The following is an 18946-nucleotide window of genomic DNA, read 5'->3' as shown; positions in this document are numbered from 1 at the left end:
CCAATTTTATTTTGAAACCTTATCTATATATTAATCTTTCATAAAAAAATACTTATAAATTTTACAGTAACCAATGGATAAAAATGTAAGTTTTTTTGTTTTTGTACCTTGTGTTAGGGAGCATCTATGCCCATCAGTCTCTCAGGGCCCATGCACCGGGCTTAGCTGGCACATGGATGACGCAAAGGAGGAAGGGGTTGTAAAAGTCTATATAAAAGTGGCTTAAGGGAGTCTGAGTTTGTTTTCTTTTGGCTGCTGTCTTGGCCCAAGTGAGAGAGGGCTGTGTCAGCAAAGAGGAAGGCGGTACTGGTACCAAAGAGGCAGCAATGAAACGCCGATGTCTGCCTTCCATTGCAGGGAATAGCAATGGCGGCAGTCAGGGTCAGAGGAAGTGGTGGGTGGTTTGCAATCTGCTTCCTGTTGTTGGGCTGACGAAAAAGAGCCAAAAAGCAGGGGGGAGCACTGGTTGTGAGCTGCTGCTGCAGTTGAGGGTTGGGAAGGCATTCAGCAGGAACATGAACGCCTGCTTCCACTGCCACTAGTGTTAAGGGAAACAAGATTCAGATGGTGATGAAATTGGATGATGCCATGAGCCTGGAAATAGGATCTGATCATGGCCCCATAGGATCTCTGCAGGGAATTAAGAGGAAACCAAATAAGTGGCAGAGAGCTTGGGACAAGCCCCCACTGCCACTTTAAATGCAAAGGGGTTTTATTTTGGCCATTGGGCCCTTATTTGAAATGAGTGTGACAACATAAAGGAGCCCTACAGGGACCAGAGGCACAGCACAAAGATTCCACACTTTTACATTCCTCTTGTGATTGAGTGACATTTGGGAGATTATTGGGTAATTTACCTATTTTCCAAAAATAAGAATTTACTAGTGTGTAGATAGATGGACTCAGAACCAGTGGGTTTATGCTCCCTGCCAACAGATGGAGATGGAGCAAACTGACGTCACAGTATATATATATATATATCCCTGCAGTGACCCCAGTCTGCCAGTATTCTCCATCTTCAGCAGAGGTCCTTGAGAGGGCTCGCCTGTTAAAGCGTGGTTATTCCTTTGCGGTGATTCCCACTTTACTCCACGCTTGCAAGTTCTCCACTTCCTTGGCTTCTGTGCGGTTTTGGACAGTTTCTGAGGCCTGGTGTGAGGAGCGGGGTATTCTTCCTCGTTCATTTAAGATACCTGTCATTCTGGATTTTTTTGCAGGGTGAATTGAATAAAGGCTTGGCCTTTAATTCTTTGAAGGTGCAGGTTGTGGCTCTTACCTGTTTTAGAGACCTGGTGAATGGTGTTTTTGTTATCTCATCCTGATTTGGCCTGTTTTTTGAAGGGAGTGAAGCATCTTAGGCCTCCCTTTAGGTTACCAGTTCCATTGTGGAGTCTTAATTTGGTGCTGTATTTTTTGGCGGGCCTTATGTTCCTTTCCTTACGGGTGTTGACCTTGGAAGACTGTGTTCTGGTGGCTATATATTCTGCACGTCGAATTTCTGAGCTTCAGGCCTCATCTTGCTGGGAGCCGTTCCTTCGTGTGACTCATGGGGCACTACAGTTGCGTACTGTTTCATCCTTCTTGCCCAAGGTAGTCTCAGACTTTCATTTGAATAAGTCCATCTCTGGATAAGGTCAGGGATGCAGAGGATTTTTGCCTCTTGTGCTCCTCTGATGTCAAGCAGTATCTGGAGGTCTCCAAGTCTTTTCGAAAGACGGATCGCCTGTTTGTTCTCCATGGCGGGAGTAAACAGAGTGCTCCGGCTTCATGGGCTACCATAGCTCATTGAATTAAGGAGGTAGTCACGGCCACGTATGTGGATGCTAGAAAGCCATTGCCTTCTCAGATTGGGGCTCATTCTACTAGGGCTCAGGCAGTGCCATGGGCAGAGGTTAGTCTGTTTCCCGACTGTATCTGCCAAGCTGCGACGTGGTCCTCCTTACACGCTTTTTCCAGGTTTTATCATCTGGATGTGCAGGCCCGGAAGGATTCAGCCTTTGCACGTGTGGTTTTGACACGACCTCAGGCAGCTTCTCACCCTGTTGGGGAGTAGCTTTGGTATATCCCATGGGTCCTGAGTCCAAGTGTCTACACGCTAGGAAATGGAGATATTACTTACCTGATAATTTTGTTTTCCTTAGTGTAGACAGATGGACTCAGCTTCCCGCCCTCAACTGCTGTATGAATGTTTCAGTAGCCCTCCTGTGGGGCTATGGGTCCCCAGGGATTATTGGTAACTGTTCATTCAGTCCCTAGCTTGGGGTACCTAGAATCTTACGTGAGTTCAGTGTTTATGGTTGGTTGAGTACAGTTCTGGTTACCGGTTTTTAATCATGTTTTTTAATCAAGTTTTTTTGCTAGTCTATCCACAATTGCTTTTGAAGAGAATATTGGCAGGCTGGGGTCACTGCAGGGCTAAATATACTGTGACATCAGCTTGCTCCTTTTCCATCTGCTGGCAGGGAAGCATAAACACACTGGTCCTGAGTACATCTGTCTACACTAAGGAAAACAAAATTATCAGGCAAGTAATTTCTCCATTCATACACATTCAAGTGGTTTGTGATGAATTGCAGGAGGACCTTGTGAGACTGGAAACATGGGCTTCCAAAGGCAGATGAAATTTAACGTGGACAAGTGCAAAGTGATTCATTTAGGGAAAAATAACCCTTGCTGTAGTTTCACAATGTTAGATTCTATCTTAGGAGTTACTACCCAGGAAAGAGATCTAGTCATCGTAGTGGATAATACATTGAATTGTCGGCTCAGTATGTTGTTCCGATCAAAAAAGCAAACAGAATGTTAGGAATTATTAGGAAAGGAATGGTAAATAAAACAGAAGGATGTCATAATGCTTCTGTATTGCTCCATAGTGAGACCGCACCTTGAATACTGTGTGCAATTCTGGTCATCGCATCTCAAATAGGTTACAGCTGCACTGGAGAAAGTGCAGAGTAGGGCAACCAAAATAAGGGGCATGGAATGGCTGCCCTATGAGAAAAGGCTAAAGAAGTTAGGGCTGTTCAGTTTGGAGAAGACACACCTGAGGTGGGGGATATGATAGAAGTCTACAAAATAATGAAAGGACATGCATAAGTTAATGTAAATCTGTTGTTTATTCTCACGGATAATTAAAGGACCAGGGGGCACTCCATGAAGTTAGCAAGTAGCTCATTTAAAACAAATCAAAGAAAATTCTTTTTCACTCAGTGCATAGTTAAGTTCTGGAGTTCATTGCCAGAGGATGTGATTACAGCAGTTAGCGTAACTGAGTTTAAAAGAGGTTTGGATAAATTCTTAGAAGAAAATTCCATAATCTGCTATTACGTGAATTAATAAGCAATATAGCTTGTGATTTATCTAATGTTTGGGTACTTGCCAGGTACTTGTGTCCTGGCTTGGCCACTGTTGGAAACATGATATTGGGCTTGATGGACCCTTGGTCTGACCCATTATGGCATATCTTATGTTCTTATGTTACATGAAAATATAGGGGGCTATAACAAAAAATATAGAGAGCTGTGACAGAAAACTATCATATTTAGTGGCTGAAAAAAAAAATGAATACTTAGTTAAAAATAAGAAAATTGACAGTTAAGATATAAGGTATATCAGAAACAAAGGTAAGGAAGGACAATCCAAGAAAGCAGGATAGACAGTAAAATGTTTGGAGCAGTACTATGGAAAGTAAAATAAAGCCGCAGTAGTCTGAAGTAAGTGTGAGAATTGCTCTGAAAGCTCTGAAAATGTCTGACATTCCTAAAATAGTGCTGTTTTTGAGAGAACTCACTTATGTACCCAGAAGTATGTTTTTAAATGTTAACTGTAACAGCTGAAACTTTTAGACGCTCACAAGGACTGGTGCTGTCAGAGGCAATCAGTGGCATAAAACAAAGGCAAACTGTCAGGGGTAATGAATGCTTGTGGGAGACAATGGAATATTATGAGCTCTAACAAGGATTTAAAAATACATGAGACAAAATGATTGTACTTTTCACTTCAGTAACTGATTTGTGTTAATAAAAGGCAAAGGAAAATAGAAAGCTTTTATATTAACCAAAACAAATCTTCCTATGCAGTCCTATTAAAAAAAAAAAAAAATTCTGAAACCTAAGATGGGAAAATATGTATTTTTATTTATTTGTTTATTTATTTTTACATTAGTCAGAAAATTTCAATAAGATATCTGGCAAATGGAGGACATTCTTATTTAGTTTGTGGAGGAAATGACAGAGTAGCAATTCTTTGTTTTATTTATTACTTATTTGACTTGCTTCAAAAACTCAAGGTAACATACAATCAATAAAAGTAATACAAATAAAAAATATTAATTTTTTTTAAAGTTTGCATAGTAAAGTAGAGGACCAGATACTGGAAAGGAAACAAAAAGGGTCTGTGGACCTGAAGAAAGTGTTGATTCTAGCATGCTAATGAACCCAAGTGATGTCAGAGAGTGATAATCTCTCAAAATGTACACATTTCTGACCAGAAATATTTCCACACTTTTAGCAGCTTTAAATTACAGTAGAATCTATCTATTGACAAATATTACTTTGCATTATACTTGGATATCTAGAGTCAGCAGATGATAAAATTGTACTTACCAGAAAGAATGCTTAGGAGAATTGAATTTCTGAAAAATACTCTTAAAACAATTCTTTTTTAATATTTTCTTTATTTAAAACATAATGTTTAACTTTCTTTTCTGGAACCATACTTATCTGAATTGTTCTGAATACCTGCAAAAAGAAAGAAGCAATCAGTACATGGTATACCTTGTGGTTTATAGTCTTGTAAGGGAAGAAAATTAGATGTCAGTTGATAGTCAAAAGAGAGAGCATACTTCATCTTCAGCTAATCAAACCAGTTTATGCTCCCCTAGCATCAGATGGAGACAGAACAGGTTTGATGATGTCTCCCTTCAGAGTCCTTTGCATTCTCAGCCTACCAATATTCTCTGCCTGCAGCAAAGTAGACAAGCACCCTGTGCTGTGAGCTGTGCCTCGCCTAGGCTAGGTGAAAAGGAATTTAGAAGGTTTGGGCTGCTCCTTTGGAGGCTGATGCTTGTAGTGGGGGATGGGGTCCCCAGCATGCCAGTCTCCCTGAAAGCACCTTCAGAAAAATAGGGTAGCAGGGGGTAGTGACCTTAACACTGCAAGGCATTAAGTGAAGGCCAAAACAGCAAGGCTTCTAGATCCCAGGGCAACAAGAGAGTCTACGGAATATCCACTTATCTGGTAGATGCAGGAAGTATGGCATATTGAAATCTGCCTCCCTGGCACCAAACAAAGGCCCAAGTCTTTCTGATTAAGGCACATACTGTGTTCATTGTTAGGCTCTAGAAGCCTACAGCACAGCATGATTAGGTCTTCTCCAAGATGGATTTTACCCAAAATGGGAGAGAAGATTTCTTTGAAAACTAGTGCTTCAATGAAGTTCTTTTAAGGAGGACCACGAAAGTGATGGGAGGTTTGGAGGAGGGGCAATACTTGTTCAGGGAGGAGAATGATTCATATGTGCTTTGTTCAGGAAGGAAGAACTATCCTCAACTTGTGCATAAGGGGGCAGAGGATAAGTCTGAGGAGGATCCTATCATGGTGGCAAAAGGAGACCTGCAAAAGCCTTCCCCTTCCATAGAAGGGAAAAATTATATGTGCCAGATAATTTTAAGGTGGGCCAGACTATGGCTAAACTGTACCCTCTGCTTGCACAAGATAGGGAGAAGTTAAGGGCACAGTGAGAGAACATCCTGGTTTGTGCAGTCGTGAGGAAGACTACCGTGAGGAAGTCTTTAAGGCCTCTTTGCTTGCCATGCAGGTGGTGGTGTCTAATGGTATTGTGGCTAGAGCATGTCAGCACTTTTCTCAGCATCTGCAGGAGGGATCCATGGGAGAGGCTGGGGAACAGTTGGAAGCGGCTGCTCAGCTGGAGCCAGATGCGGCCTTTCTGATCACTGTGTTTTATGACCTCATATGGGCCTTGGCACCAGAGTATGGTGACCATTGTTGTGACTCATCACTTACTATGGTTGAGGAATTAGGTGGACGATTGTGTCTAAGAGTCGGTTGGCAAAGCTTCCCTTTAAAGGGAAACTTCTCTTTTGAAAAAGATCTTGAGAAGCTGAGTAAAGACTTAGGAGTGTATAAAGCTCCCAGGCTTCCCGAGGATAAGCCTAAGGGAGCTTTTCAGAGGGCACAGGCTAGAACTTGTTTTCGGGATTCTAGGTGGTATAAGTTAGGTAAGATATGAGCTGCTCAGCAGGGCTGTCTCTGTAACAAGTTTAGATCATTCAACGCTCCAAAATAGGAGGCAGAAATGGGAACATGGGGGTACTGCTAGTACCAGATGATAACAATGAATGTGTAAGAGCCTAGTCTTTGGAATTTTTGATAGGTAGTCACATTTTGGCCTTTTATCAGAGGTGGGTCCAAATAACAACAGATCAGTGGGTACTGGAGACCATAGGAGTAGTATACAATAACATTTCCGTGTTCTGTTTCATATTCTTTTATGATGTTTCCGTGTGTTTGTGTGTGAAAAACCAAAAAAAAAGGTGTACATTGTGCTAGACTGTCTTCTTCGCATAGGGGCTATAATCAGCAGTTCCAGTTTTACAGAGGGCACAAAGAAGGTATTCCATTTACTTCATAGCTTCAAGAAGGAAGGCACCTTTCAACCTATTCTGGACTTGGAATAGGTCATCAAGGCACTGAAGGTTTCTTGGTTCAAAATAGAGATGCTTAGGTTGGTTGGTCATGGTGGCAGTAAAACAAGAGGAATTTATCTCCTTGGATTTGACAGAGGCCTATTATAAAGAGAGAGCACCAGAAATACCTGAAGTTCGTGACAGTTTTGAGCGCTCCAATTTAGCCTGGCCACAGCTCCAAGAACCCTTTCCAAGATGATGGTAGTGGTAGCAATGGCTCTTCATCTAAAATACATTTTGATTTACCCATATTGGGACAATTTACTTCTCTGAGTGAAATGAGCAGTGTAGAGTAACACAGGACTTGGTGTGAGGCAGTCAACTTATGGTTTATGGTTTATTTTTTATATATTGTCACCGGCATAGCCTTCACAACGGTTCACAATCATAATACAATAGAGAAATACAATAAGACATTCAATAAATAGTGAAACCAGCTAAAATATTTAAAAAGAGAACATGCATATAGAATTTAGCTGTTAAAAATACAGTTAAAACTAATAAAAAACATATTACTTTACTATTCCTAACAGGTAATTGCTAAACACATCTAAAACATAAAGTACCATATCAGTATAAAACTAAATAGTTGCCAGTACTCAGAATTTAAAGTAGCTTTGTGTTCAGTTTGATACTAAAAGTTGATGCGTATGTATGACAAAGAAAAGGTTACTCAGGCTTCAGGGTCAAGTCAAGTGAGAATTGTGTTGCCTGCGTGGAGTCTCAAGATGTAGGACCATCTCAGGTATTGGATTCTCTGGTGGCAGCACTGGATTTGGTACTACCACTTCCTCTTGCTTTCTACTTTGCTCTCAATGGCACATATGGAGGAAGGCAGCAATAGTGGTCCAGACTACTTGGCAGCGAAATCTGAGTGAAGATGGAAGGCAGGAGTCTGAGAGAGATTTAAAACTAGATGGGAGTGGGTAAATAGGGATGTACGTGAAGGGGGAAAGGAGACTAAGGGAGAGGATGAAAGCTTGTAGGAGGGAGAATGATTAAATGAAGTAGACATGTAAAAGTAGAGACTGAAATGAAAAGGTTGGTGAGAGATAAAGAATTGAAAAGTAAAAAATTAAAAAAAAATCTGAAATATATGAAGAAGAATAGACAGTTATCTAGACCAGTGGTTCTCAACCTTTTTCCCATCGTGACACACCTGACAGGCCACGCTCACATGTGTGACACTCTGCTCATTACAATTCATGGCGGAAATAAAAAGTCAAGGTCCGGTAATTATTTTTATTGTTAAGAATGACACAAGGAAAAGATACGTATTCTGTCTGAACAGAAATTGCATAAATAGTAAACATCCCACACCAAAACAGCACCAATTTCCAGCACTTAAACAGTAACCATCTGTAAATTCATCTGTTAATTATACATTACCTATTATACATAGTCATGCTATCTTAACGATTTAGTTATTCTTTTCCCTGCTAATTATATATATGCTACCATCTGTTCTTAGTCCAACACACATGTTAATACTACTCTCTTATCGCTTTATATTTACTCCCTGATTGTTGTATTTATTTACTATCCTGTTAACTATATATCATAACAATTGTTCCATGTAAACATTACTGTTTCTTGTAAACCGATATGATGTGCAAAAGGTTATCGATATATAAAAGCTCTTAAATAAATAAATAAATAACCACCTTACCTAAGAACCTTATCTAAGAAAAGGCAACACTGAAAATATTACACCAGGCCTTAAGACACCAATATATCTCCTATTAGGAAAACGGACCAAGTCAGGCTATTATAGAGCCCTACACAGAAACTTCACGCCAGCAGAGAACCTCACCTGAATCACATGTGCTGTCCCTCACCTAACATAGAATAAAGAGACCAAAACGCATAGCAAGAAGCATGCAGACAAAAACTGAATTGGAAACCGCAACAAGCCAGAGTCTGTCTATGCAGTGTAACAAAGGAAAAAAAGAAACATCACCCATCCTTTTATAAAACAAATCAAGAAATATAAAATCAGTAGCAGTAAAACAATACTAACAAAAAGAACAGATTATTTCAAAACTGCTGATGAATGGAATTTCCGATAATTAAAAACTCATATAAAAATGTTTAGATACCAATAAAATATTTCAAAATAGCAGACACAAAGACCCAGTAATGAAAAATAAGGATACAAAAAATGTTTTGATCTGCATACCTGGGAACATTTGATATCCAGGTGTCCTGCGATTGTTTTGAATTAGCAGGAGGAGAGGTGGTTTGCTTGCTTCTCCTCTCTCTCTCTCTCACTCTCACACTGGCTCTCAATCGCTCACATATACACATGCTTTTTCTCTCTCACTTGTATAGGCTCCTAATTACACATTTACACACATGCTGTCTATCTTTTCACGTATACACACAGGTTTTCAGTCACACACATACGTGCTGTCTTTTTCTCTCACACACAGACTCTCATTCACATGCTTACAAACATGCTCTCTTTCTCTCATTTACACACAGGCTCTCAATCACATACTTACCTTATCATGGTTACTTTTATTAACGTTCACCTTGTAACTCGTTCTATGTAAAGCCTGTTGCTATGTTTAGTTATCTGTGAACCGAGATGATGTTCCCAATGTATCCCGGTATACAAAAACCCTTTAAATAAATAAATAAAATAAATAAATACATGCTCCCTCACCTAAACCAGCTCTGTCACTCACAGATATACATGCTCTCTTAATCATACATACACATGATCTCTCTCACACACAAAGGATCTCAATCATACACATATACTCTTTCACACAAGCAGGTTTTCAATCACAAACTATCAAATGTTTTTGTACTTGAATTTATGAGGTATGAGAACTATATTGTCTCCTGTCATTTGACAAAAGCTGCCATGAACAGCCCCTGAAGCAGCCCTCGATTGGGTGAAACTCAGGCCTTGAGTCAGGCATTTACTGGAATATTGCTTTTCTAATAAATACTTTTGAGGACTTCGGCTTCTCTTTCATATTCCTCAATCACAAACTTACACATACAGGTTCTCAGTCATAAACTTACATTCATGTTCTCTCTCTCACAGGCAGGCTCTCAATTATTCACATACATGCTATCTCACTCACACACACACACACACACACACACACACACGTTCTCAAACGCATGCTTGCTGATTCACTCTCTCTCCTCCCCCCCCCCCCCCCCGCTGGAACTAGCGGCAGCAGCAACCTCCTTCATTTTCAGCCCTCACGGAGAAAGTAGTCCCATCGGCCGAGAGGGTTGACGTTGTTCCTTATTTTACTTGTAGCTGCGCTGCTCATCCTTCAGGCCGTGCCTCTCTTCTTTTCTTCGGGCCGATGCTGCCCGCACTAGCATGGCCTCTTCTTCCCGCGCACGTACCTGCTGCTCACCACTTCCTCTTCCCGGGTGCAGGAAGAAGAGAGCACGCCGGTGCCGCTGACTCCAGCTGTTGTGCCGTGTTCCGCCCAGGCTGCAGCATTTTAAGCCCGGGCGAAGGAGGACCGGGTAGCAGCTGGGTCAGTGGGGGATTGGGAAGTGTGGCAACACACCTGTGTGTTCTTGGTGACACACTGGTGTGTCGCGACACACCGGTTGAGAACTGCTTATCTAGATTAACCTAAAACAGGTTACAATTACTTTTAACAAAATACATTATTTTAAATACAAATAGGCTTTTTAGTGCAATATATGCAAATATACCACTGAATCTTGAAATTGTGCCTCAGAATCTACCCATAATCTGCTACACAAAACTGGGAGCCTTGCATTGAATATTTGATGTAATTCTTCTTGTCTCCCACATAAAACTGCATCTTCTGTGAAAAGGATCTATGGAGATGATATGCAGGATTTTGTTTTTATAAACTTTAGAGGCATATTCAGTAAGCCAGCGAGTATACAAATTATCTAGCTAAAGTTATCCAGATAAACTTTCTGCTGAATATAATGCCCTAAATTTATTTGGCTACATGTAGCCAGGTAACTTAAAAATCTAACCAGCTGTGTCTGAACATCACCAGTTAGGTTTTAGTTATCCAGCCCTCTGTAGCTAGATAATTCTTAACCAGCTATTTTCAAAAGAATATTGCTGATTAAGGGCCTCATTTTCCAAGGAGTTACCGCGTGCGATAAATTTGCAAATCGCGCTAACAGCCGTTAACGCGATTTGCGAATGCAAATTTGTAATTTGGTATTCAGGGGGTGGAGTTGGGGCGGAGCATATGTAAAGCTACAGAACTCTGCAGCCAGAATCCTTACCAATACGAATAAAAGAGATCACATCACCCCCATTCTCAAGCTCCTCCACTGGCTGCCTATAAAGCAAAGGATCCTATATAAAGTACTCACCGTAATTCATAAATCCATTCACAATATCTCTCCTCTTCAATTATGTAACCAACTACGCCCTCACTCCTCCTCTAGACCCATCAGAGGAGCATATAAAGGCACACTCTATGTACCTTCAACAAAATCCTCGCATCATAAACGTGCCATATCTACAGCAGGCCCCATTCAATGGAATGCGCTCCCACCAGACATTCGGCTTGAGTTCTGTCACTCTTCATTCAAAAAAAAACTTAAAACCTGGCTCTTTAGCCAAGCTTTTCCAGGACCATGATCATCATTTTTTCCCCTCCAACCAGCAAGAACATATCTTCTTCACAAACCCCCATTTTCCATACCACTACCTACTTCGGTATCTAATCTCTTGCTGCAGGACACTTGAGGCTTTCTCACTTATACGTTATAATTTTTATGCTCAATAAGACCTGTCAACTTAATTGTTTAAGTTTTTTTTTTTTTTTTTTCTCCTTTATCTTTTGGTCATCAATGTTACAACGTTATTGTTAAATTTTGAACTTATGTACCCTGTTCCAAGTTTCATAACCTTGTTCTATGTAATGCCTTTTGGCAATTTTCATGTTCTGTTTCAATGTAAACCGATGTGATCTTTATTTCATATAGGAACACCGGTATATAAAAATCTAAAAATAAATAAATAAAGCAGGAAACAGGTATCGTGTGCGGCGAAACAGCCGCAGTGTTAGCGCGGCTCCTATCGCGGCTAATAGCTACAACCCTTTCATGTGCGTTACATACTGCGCTAGCGGGCAGTAAAGGTTTATCGCGGTGCACGACATTTCCAGCTCCGGGGGGGGGGGGGGGAAGGAAGAGAGAGAGAGAGCGCCTTACTATAGTGCCTATGCCCTAGACAGGTATTTGTATCCCTATGGGAGGGCCACCTACTAACTCGGGGTGGGGATTAGGTATGAGCGTCGGGGGTTGGGGGCCACTTTCGCATTCCACATGAGACGTACAGAAAGAACAGTGGTCTCTAGTGAAGATTTGCTGGGCTCAATGGACCTTGGTTCTAGCCCAGCATGTCGATTCTTATGTTTATATAGATACATGAAGAGCCATATATGACTCTTGAGCTTTCAGGTTTATACGACTGATATGTACATTTTGTTACCCAAGATAAGATTAATTGAAGTATTTTTTTTCTTTCCTATATACTGTCAGATGCATGAAAAGCAAAATAAGAAGCTGAAACTATACATTAAGCCCCATGATATTGCAATGTATTCCTGCCTATATTTGTTACACATGTGCAGATGCATACTATGGGTCTCAAGGGCCCATGCTTGTGTTTATGCCACCATTATCACCATTTTCAGAGAAATACTTAATCATAAAAAATCAAACTTAATACAAACCCTGGAAAAACTGGACTATTGTGAACCACCTATAGGGTGAAAGCTTCCCTGCACTCACGGTGATGGTACTGGCAATTCTTCCTGTCCTAAATCCCTCTCCCCTTCTCTTCCCACAGCACCACTGCCTAACGCCACGTCTCCCTGTCCTGAACCTTCCCCCTCGTGCCCAGCACCAGTTTCCTCTGCCTGCAAACACCTTTTTCCCCCAATCTCCCGTTGCCCATCACCAGTCAACTCACTAGGCTCGAGTTATTGCAGCAGGATCATTAGCCTCCCATGTTCCTCAGCAGGTGCTCTTCTGTCCCTAGTGTGGTTACAGCTGCTGCTGTGTGTCATTGACTGCAATCAGCAGCCAAAGAGAACAATGAAGAACAGTATTGTGGGGTAGGCTGAGCTGGGGTGAAGATGCTGGTGGAAAGGGTCACCCAGCCCTGAAATGACAGCACTCCCTCTGGCTTTGGTGCACCACTACATAATGTAGAATCTTAGGTTGTGATGTATGTTGAATCAGTATAAGAATCAAAAAATGTGATGTATAATTTTGAGACCACATAGATCTGTGTCATATCTCAAAAGGTCATTTATTACTAGTTGTTTATTTATATGTTGGTTCAATAACACACATCAAATCCTACAAAGATTCCAGTTTTCACCAGGACCAATACAGCTAAAACTCCCACATTTTTATTGTTTTTGTTTTGGCTTCTGATTAAGGAAGATTGATTTTTGTTGTGTAGGATGATGTGGGCAGCCGGAGCTGTAGCAGCTATGTCAAGTATTACATTCCCAGCAGTCAGTGCTCTTGTTTCACGCAATGCACAGCCAGATCAGCAAGGTGAGTCAAAACGTTTTCTTTTTTTCACTTTTTATGTTTTGTTTGTGAATTAAGTTGTGCATTCACTTATAGGTAGATATTTGAAAGCTTGAACATAGGAAAACAGAATATGACAACACAAGAGTTTCAAGTTCCATCTTATCTTACCAGCTTCATCATTTTTATTTCTAACATGCCTTTCCATTCAGATAAGCTTCAGGAGAGCTATTAACAAAATTAATATAGTAATACAATAAACTCATAAAAATCCTAGTAAAACTAATGAAAGTCAAAATTCAGCAATTATAAAATATAAAACAAGTAGCTGTAACATTTACAATAAAACATCCATGTTCATATTATCAATAATAAACCAACTAATTTGTCTGTGCCTATTTAAGAGGAGTTGCCTTACATTCTGAGAAACATGGTAACTCGTACTAGGATATACAGAGTTTATATTCTAGATAAGCCCATATGTTTCTGTGTGCCTTTTCTTGTTTATTGTAATTGTCTGAAAGGCTTTTGAAATGCATTTACCTGCTAATAAAAATGCTAGATGGAGGGTTCATTTTTTCTGTGCGTACTAGCCACAAAACTCATGTTTTGCTTCTTATATAGACTGGTTTGTGGGGCAATAACCAAATTCCTTGCAGCTTTGCCCACTGAAATGAAGTGGTCCTTATCCTCAATTCAACCCCACCTTTTAGAATTCCTTTGTTTTTGTTTTTAGTGAATTGCTTAGAATAGCAGAGATCCATTGTAAGTTAACTTGAAATGCTGATCAGTTTGGATGTCAATTTAGTGTCTCAAAGAATAGTATTACTGCCTCTTCCTCAATTGATCCCCACTATAACCTATCTGATTTAGTTCTTCCCAATCGTCGCTTCACTGTATTAACTCAAAGCCTTTACTATTTTAGTCATCTTGACTAAATTGTAAGCTCCAAGGAATAGAGACTGTTCATTATTTCTGTGTTGCTCTGCATACATCTAGTATATATTATACAATTAAAATAATAAAACATGGGCACATACATCTCATAGAAATGTAGAAAGATAAAACAAGGCAGACTATACCGCTTATCCAGTCTGCCCATCCACATCTCTTGCTCAACTTTATAGTCCCTTCTTTCCCTTAGAGATCCTCTTTACTTGTCCATGTATTCTTCTATCTATCTATTTATTTATTTATTTATTTATTTAAATAATTTATATACCGGAGGTTCCTGTATAATATACATATCACCCCGGTTCACAAAGAACAGTAACTATCGCTACATATAGCGGTTTACATAGAACAGAATAAAAAAGAAGTTTTTAAATTGAACAAAAACTAAGTAAGCAAGTTTTTACATTGAACAAATTAAACGAAGTAAGCAAATAGTGTATGATATTTAACCGTTAATAAACATGCAGTTAATAAATCAATGAATAACATGGAAAATATGAAGTCAATATGAGTATATGTATGTAGTATATATGAAGTCAGCATGTGTAAATTTCTGATTGAAAAAAGGAAGAAAATAATAGATCTGAATAAATCGTTGTGGGCTTGCAAAGACTTTTCTTCATGTTCTTGGCTCTAGGGGAAAGCTTGTTTGAACAGCCAAGTCTTAAGTTTCTTTTTAAATGTAGAGTGGCATGGTTCCAAACGAAGGTCTGGAGGGAGCGAGTTCCAGAGTGAAGGGCCTGCTGTGGATAATGCACGTTTCCTCAGAACGGATTTCGCCGGTTGTGTGATTAGTCTGTTCTGATAGGCGCTTCTGGTTGGTTTCACGGATGTGTGTAATTGAATTTGAAATGTTAGGTTGAGAGGTGCGATGTTGTGTAAGGCCTTATGTATCATCATTAAAGACTTGAACTGGATCCTGTATTTAATCGGAAGCCAGTGGAGATGGTGGAGAATTGGGGTGATATGATCTCTTTTTTTGGCATTTGATAGAATTCTTGCAGAGGCGTTCAGGACCATCTGAAGTGGTTTGATGGTGTATGCTGGTAGGCCTAGGAGGAGAGAGTTACAGTAATCCAGCTTTGGGAGTATGATGGCTTGTAAAACCATGCGGAAGTCTCTGTATAGGAGGAGAGGTTTGAGTTTCTTTAATGTTTGAAGTTTAAAGAAACATTCTTTTGTTGTGTTGTTGACAAATTTGTTGAGGCTGAGTCTGCTGTCTAAGATGACTCCCAGGTCTCTAACTTGTTGCGAGGTGGAGAGCCCCGAGGTGTCCAGATGTTGGTTAGTGTTAGAATGTGGGGAGGGGGAATAGTTTTCCGGTGCTATAATGAGGATTTCAGTTTTGTTTTTGTTTAAAACCAAGTTGAGGCTGGTGAGTAGATTGTTGATAGCTGACAGACATTTATTCCAGTATGATATGGCTTTGTGTAGGGAATCTTCTATAGGGATTAGGATTTGAATATCATCCGCGTATAGGTAATGTCTTAGCTTAAGGTTAGTAAGAAGTTGACAGAGTGGGAGCAGATAAATATTGAAAAGAGTCGGGGAGAGGGATGATCCTTGAGGTACCCCCCTTTTGGATTCGATGGTGTGGGATTCTTTGTTATTTATCTTGACCTTGTATGATCTGTTCTCCAAAAATGATTTTAACCAGTTAAAAGCTACTCCTGTAATGCCGATGTCTATTAGGCGTTGCAAGAGGCATGAGTGGTTAACAGTATCAAACACTGATGAGAGATCCAGGAGAGCGAGGAGGCAAGGTTGGCCCTTTTCTAGGTTGAAAATGATAGTGTCTGATAATGATGTTAATAATGATTCGGTATTCATAGTCTTACGAAAGCCAAATTGGTTTGAGGTGAGGATATTGTTTTCGTCAAGATATTCTGTAAGTTGTTTGTTTACAACTTTCTCCATAACTTTGGCAATCAAAGGGAGGTTTGCTATGGGTCTAAAGTTAGCTGGGTCTGAGGTGGGTAAGTTGGGTTTTTTGAGGAGCGGCTTGAGCATGGCTAACTTGAGTTGGTTCGGGACATGTCCTTGGTTGAAGGAGCAGTTAATAATGTCTGCTAAAGGTTTGGCTATGGTGTTGGTGATCAGACTCAGTTTGTTGGATGGAATATGGTCTGATGGATGGGAGGATGGTTTTTATCTTCTTGAGAATATTCTCTATTTCTAGAGTGGATGTGAGCTCAAAAGTGTTGAGCACTGTTAGTGAAGTGTTGGGTTGTTTGACATTTGGGTGCGATGGTTGTTGATCTGTTGGGAGTGGTGGTTGTTGAGCGGTTGAGTGTGGTGTTTGTTGAGCGGGTGATCGCGAAGATTGGGGGGGTGAGGTTGATTACGTGTTTTGGATATGTAGATGGTCCCTTGAGGGGGGCTAGGAGTGAGGTGATTTTGTTGTTGAAGAAGTCTGCCAGTTCGTTCGCTTTATTGAGTGCTTGATCGTCTGGAATGGTAGGTGCCGGGGGTTTTGTGAGGGTTGATACATAGGAGAAAAGAGCTCTTGAATCAAAAATGAGGTGGTGGATTTTTTTGGAGAAGAATATTCTCTTTGTTGTGTTGATGTTGTTTCTGTATGAGTTAAGGCATGATTTGTAGATGAGGAGGGTGGTTGAAGATGGGTTTTTTCGCCAATTTTGTTCCTTGCATCTCAACTCGTGTTTATGATTTTTTAGCTCTGGTGTGAACCAGGGTCTCCTGTTGTCTTTGTTTGGATTGATAGATTTAGTTGTCATGGGGCAAATTTGATCTGCAACCTTTTTAGTGATGTTGGTCCATGATGAAGTTGCTGAGTTTGTCGGATAGGTCTAGGTGCTCAAGTTCCTTGGCTAAGTGTTCACTGAGTTGGTCTCCTGAGCACTGTTTCCTAAGTGATATAGTTATTGGTTGTGTGGATTGTGGTGGAAGTTCTTTAATTTTTAAAACCGATGATATAATTCGATGGTCTGACCAAGGTATTGGCGTGCAAGTTGGAGTGGTGTGGGTTGTGATACCTTCATTTATGAAGATAAGGTCCAGCGTATGGCCTGCTTTGTGTGTTGGTTCAGACACAATTTGTCTGAAACCCATATTGTTGAGAGAGGAGAGAAGAGTTTTACAGTTGGTAGAATGAGGTTGGATATCTACGTGCAGATTAAAATCTCCCATGAGGATGGTAGGTTTTCTGGAATTTAGGTGTTTGCTGTAAGTTCTATGATGGAGGATGGGTCAGCTTCCAGTATTCCGGGGGGAGCATAGATTAGGCCGATCGTCAGATGTTTTGAGTTGAATAGGGCAAATTCAATCTTTGATATGTTATTGGAAGTCTGCAAAGTCAGACCCAGTGTTTTTTTGGCTGCGAGGAGAAGTCCACCTCCTCTTTTTTTGGGTCTGGGAATAGAGAGAACATCGTAATCCTGTATGGGTAGCTGATTTATTAGCGCAGTGTCGGAGGGTTTTAACCAGGTTTCTGTGATAGCACAGATGTCAGGTTTTGTATCGGATAGGTAGTCGTTGAATATATGACTTTTCTTAGCGATCGATTGCGCATTAATCAATGTGAGTGAGAAGAGAGTTAGACCAAGGAATTGAGTGGCTGGTGTCAGCAAGATGGGCCTGAGCCTCTGTTGACGATTGTGATGGGGGGGGGGGAAGGGGGCTTTGGTGTTCTCCATTTGGGATTGTGGATGATGGGAATTGTGAGGGGGTTCATGTTGGGATGTAAGTGGCTGAAGTGGAAGACTGTAGGAATCGTTACGGTCAGAAGGAGTGCTAGGTGAATGCTGTCTGAAGAGTGCTGGACGAATGCGGTTTGAAGAGTGCTGGGCGGATAATGTTAGAAGAGTGCTGTATGTATGATGGACGTATGTTGGGCGAATGCAGTCCGGAGAGTAATGGGCGAGTGCAGTCCGGAGGGTGATGGGCGAGTGCAGTCCGGAGAGTGATGGGCGAGTGCAGTCCGGAGAATGATGGGCGAATGTTAAGCGCAAGCAGACCTGTCTTATACTGTCTTTGTCTTCACCACCTCTACAGAGAGGCTGTTCATGTGTCCACCACACTTGTAAAAATAAATATTTCCTTCGATTACTCCTGAGTCTACCCCTTTTTAACTTCATCCATTGACCTTTTATTCTAGATCCTCCTTTCTGTGGAAAGAGGTCTGCCCCCTGGGCATTTATTCCTTGGATATTTTTAAATCTCTCATCTCCTTTCTGTCCAGCATACAAGTTTAGATATTTCTGTCCTCATATGCTTCGATCATTGAATGTTTTAGTAGCTGCTCTCTGCACTGACTGATTTGGTTTCTCTCCTTTGAAAGGTTCGATCTCTAGAATTGTGCATAGTACTTCAAATGAAGTCTCACCGGAGACTTACACAGATGCAATATCACCCCCTTTTTCCTGCTGGCTATTCGTGTCCCTACGCACCCAGCGTCCTTCTGGCTTTTGTTGTTGCCTTATCTGCCTTTTTGAGCACCTTAAGACAATTAGATCTGATCACTTCCAGAACCTGTTCTAATTTTGCACACTTAACTCTCTATATATTGTACTGCTTGCTTGGGTTTTTGTAGCCAAATACTTGACCCTGCATTTTTTAGCATTAAATCTTATTTGCTAGACTTCAGACCATTTCTCAAGTTTCGCTAGATCCAGTCTCATCTTTTCCACGTCATCTTGGGTGTTTAAACAGGCATTAAACCTTAATATTGTCTTTTTTGGATATGGATCTATAGACAAATGCAGCTGTATATCGACTATATAAAAATGATACCTGACACTA

At 40.7% G+C, this 18946-nt stretch overlaps 1 protein-coding gene across 2 annotated transcripts in view; it reads left to right on the top strand.

The window, feature by feature from the left end:
• LOC115100041 (hippocampus abundant transcript-like protein 1) overlaps positions 1-18946 on the top strand; it is a 166986-nt gene that overhangs the window by 129785 nt on the left and 18255 nt on the right. For both annotated transcript variants that reach the window (XM_029618204.1, XM_029618213.1), the window contains exon 10: positions 13158-13255. In XM_029618204.1, coding sequence (XP_029474064.1) covers positions 13158-13255 — 98 coding nt within the window. The remainder of the gene's footprint in view (positions 1-13157; positions 13256-18946) is intronic.

Source organism: Rhinatrema bivittatum, chromosome 1 (genome assembly GCF_901001135.1).
Source record: "Rhinatrema bivittatum chromosome 1, aRhiBiv1.1, whole genome shotgun sequence".
Taxonomy (NCBI): Eukaryota; Metazoa; Chordata; class Amphibia; order Gymnophiona; family Rhinatrematidae; genus Rhinatrema; species Rhinatrema bivittatum.
The sequence above is the reverse complement of the archived record's forward strand: the minus strand, read 5'-3'. Positions and strand labels throughout refer to the sequence as shown.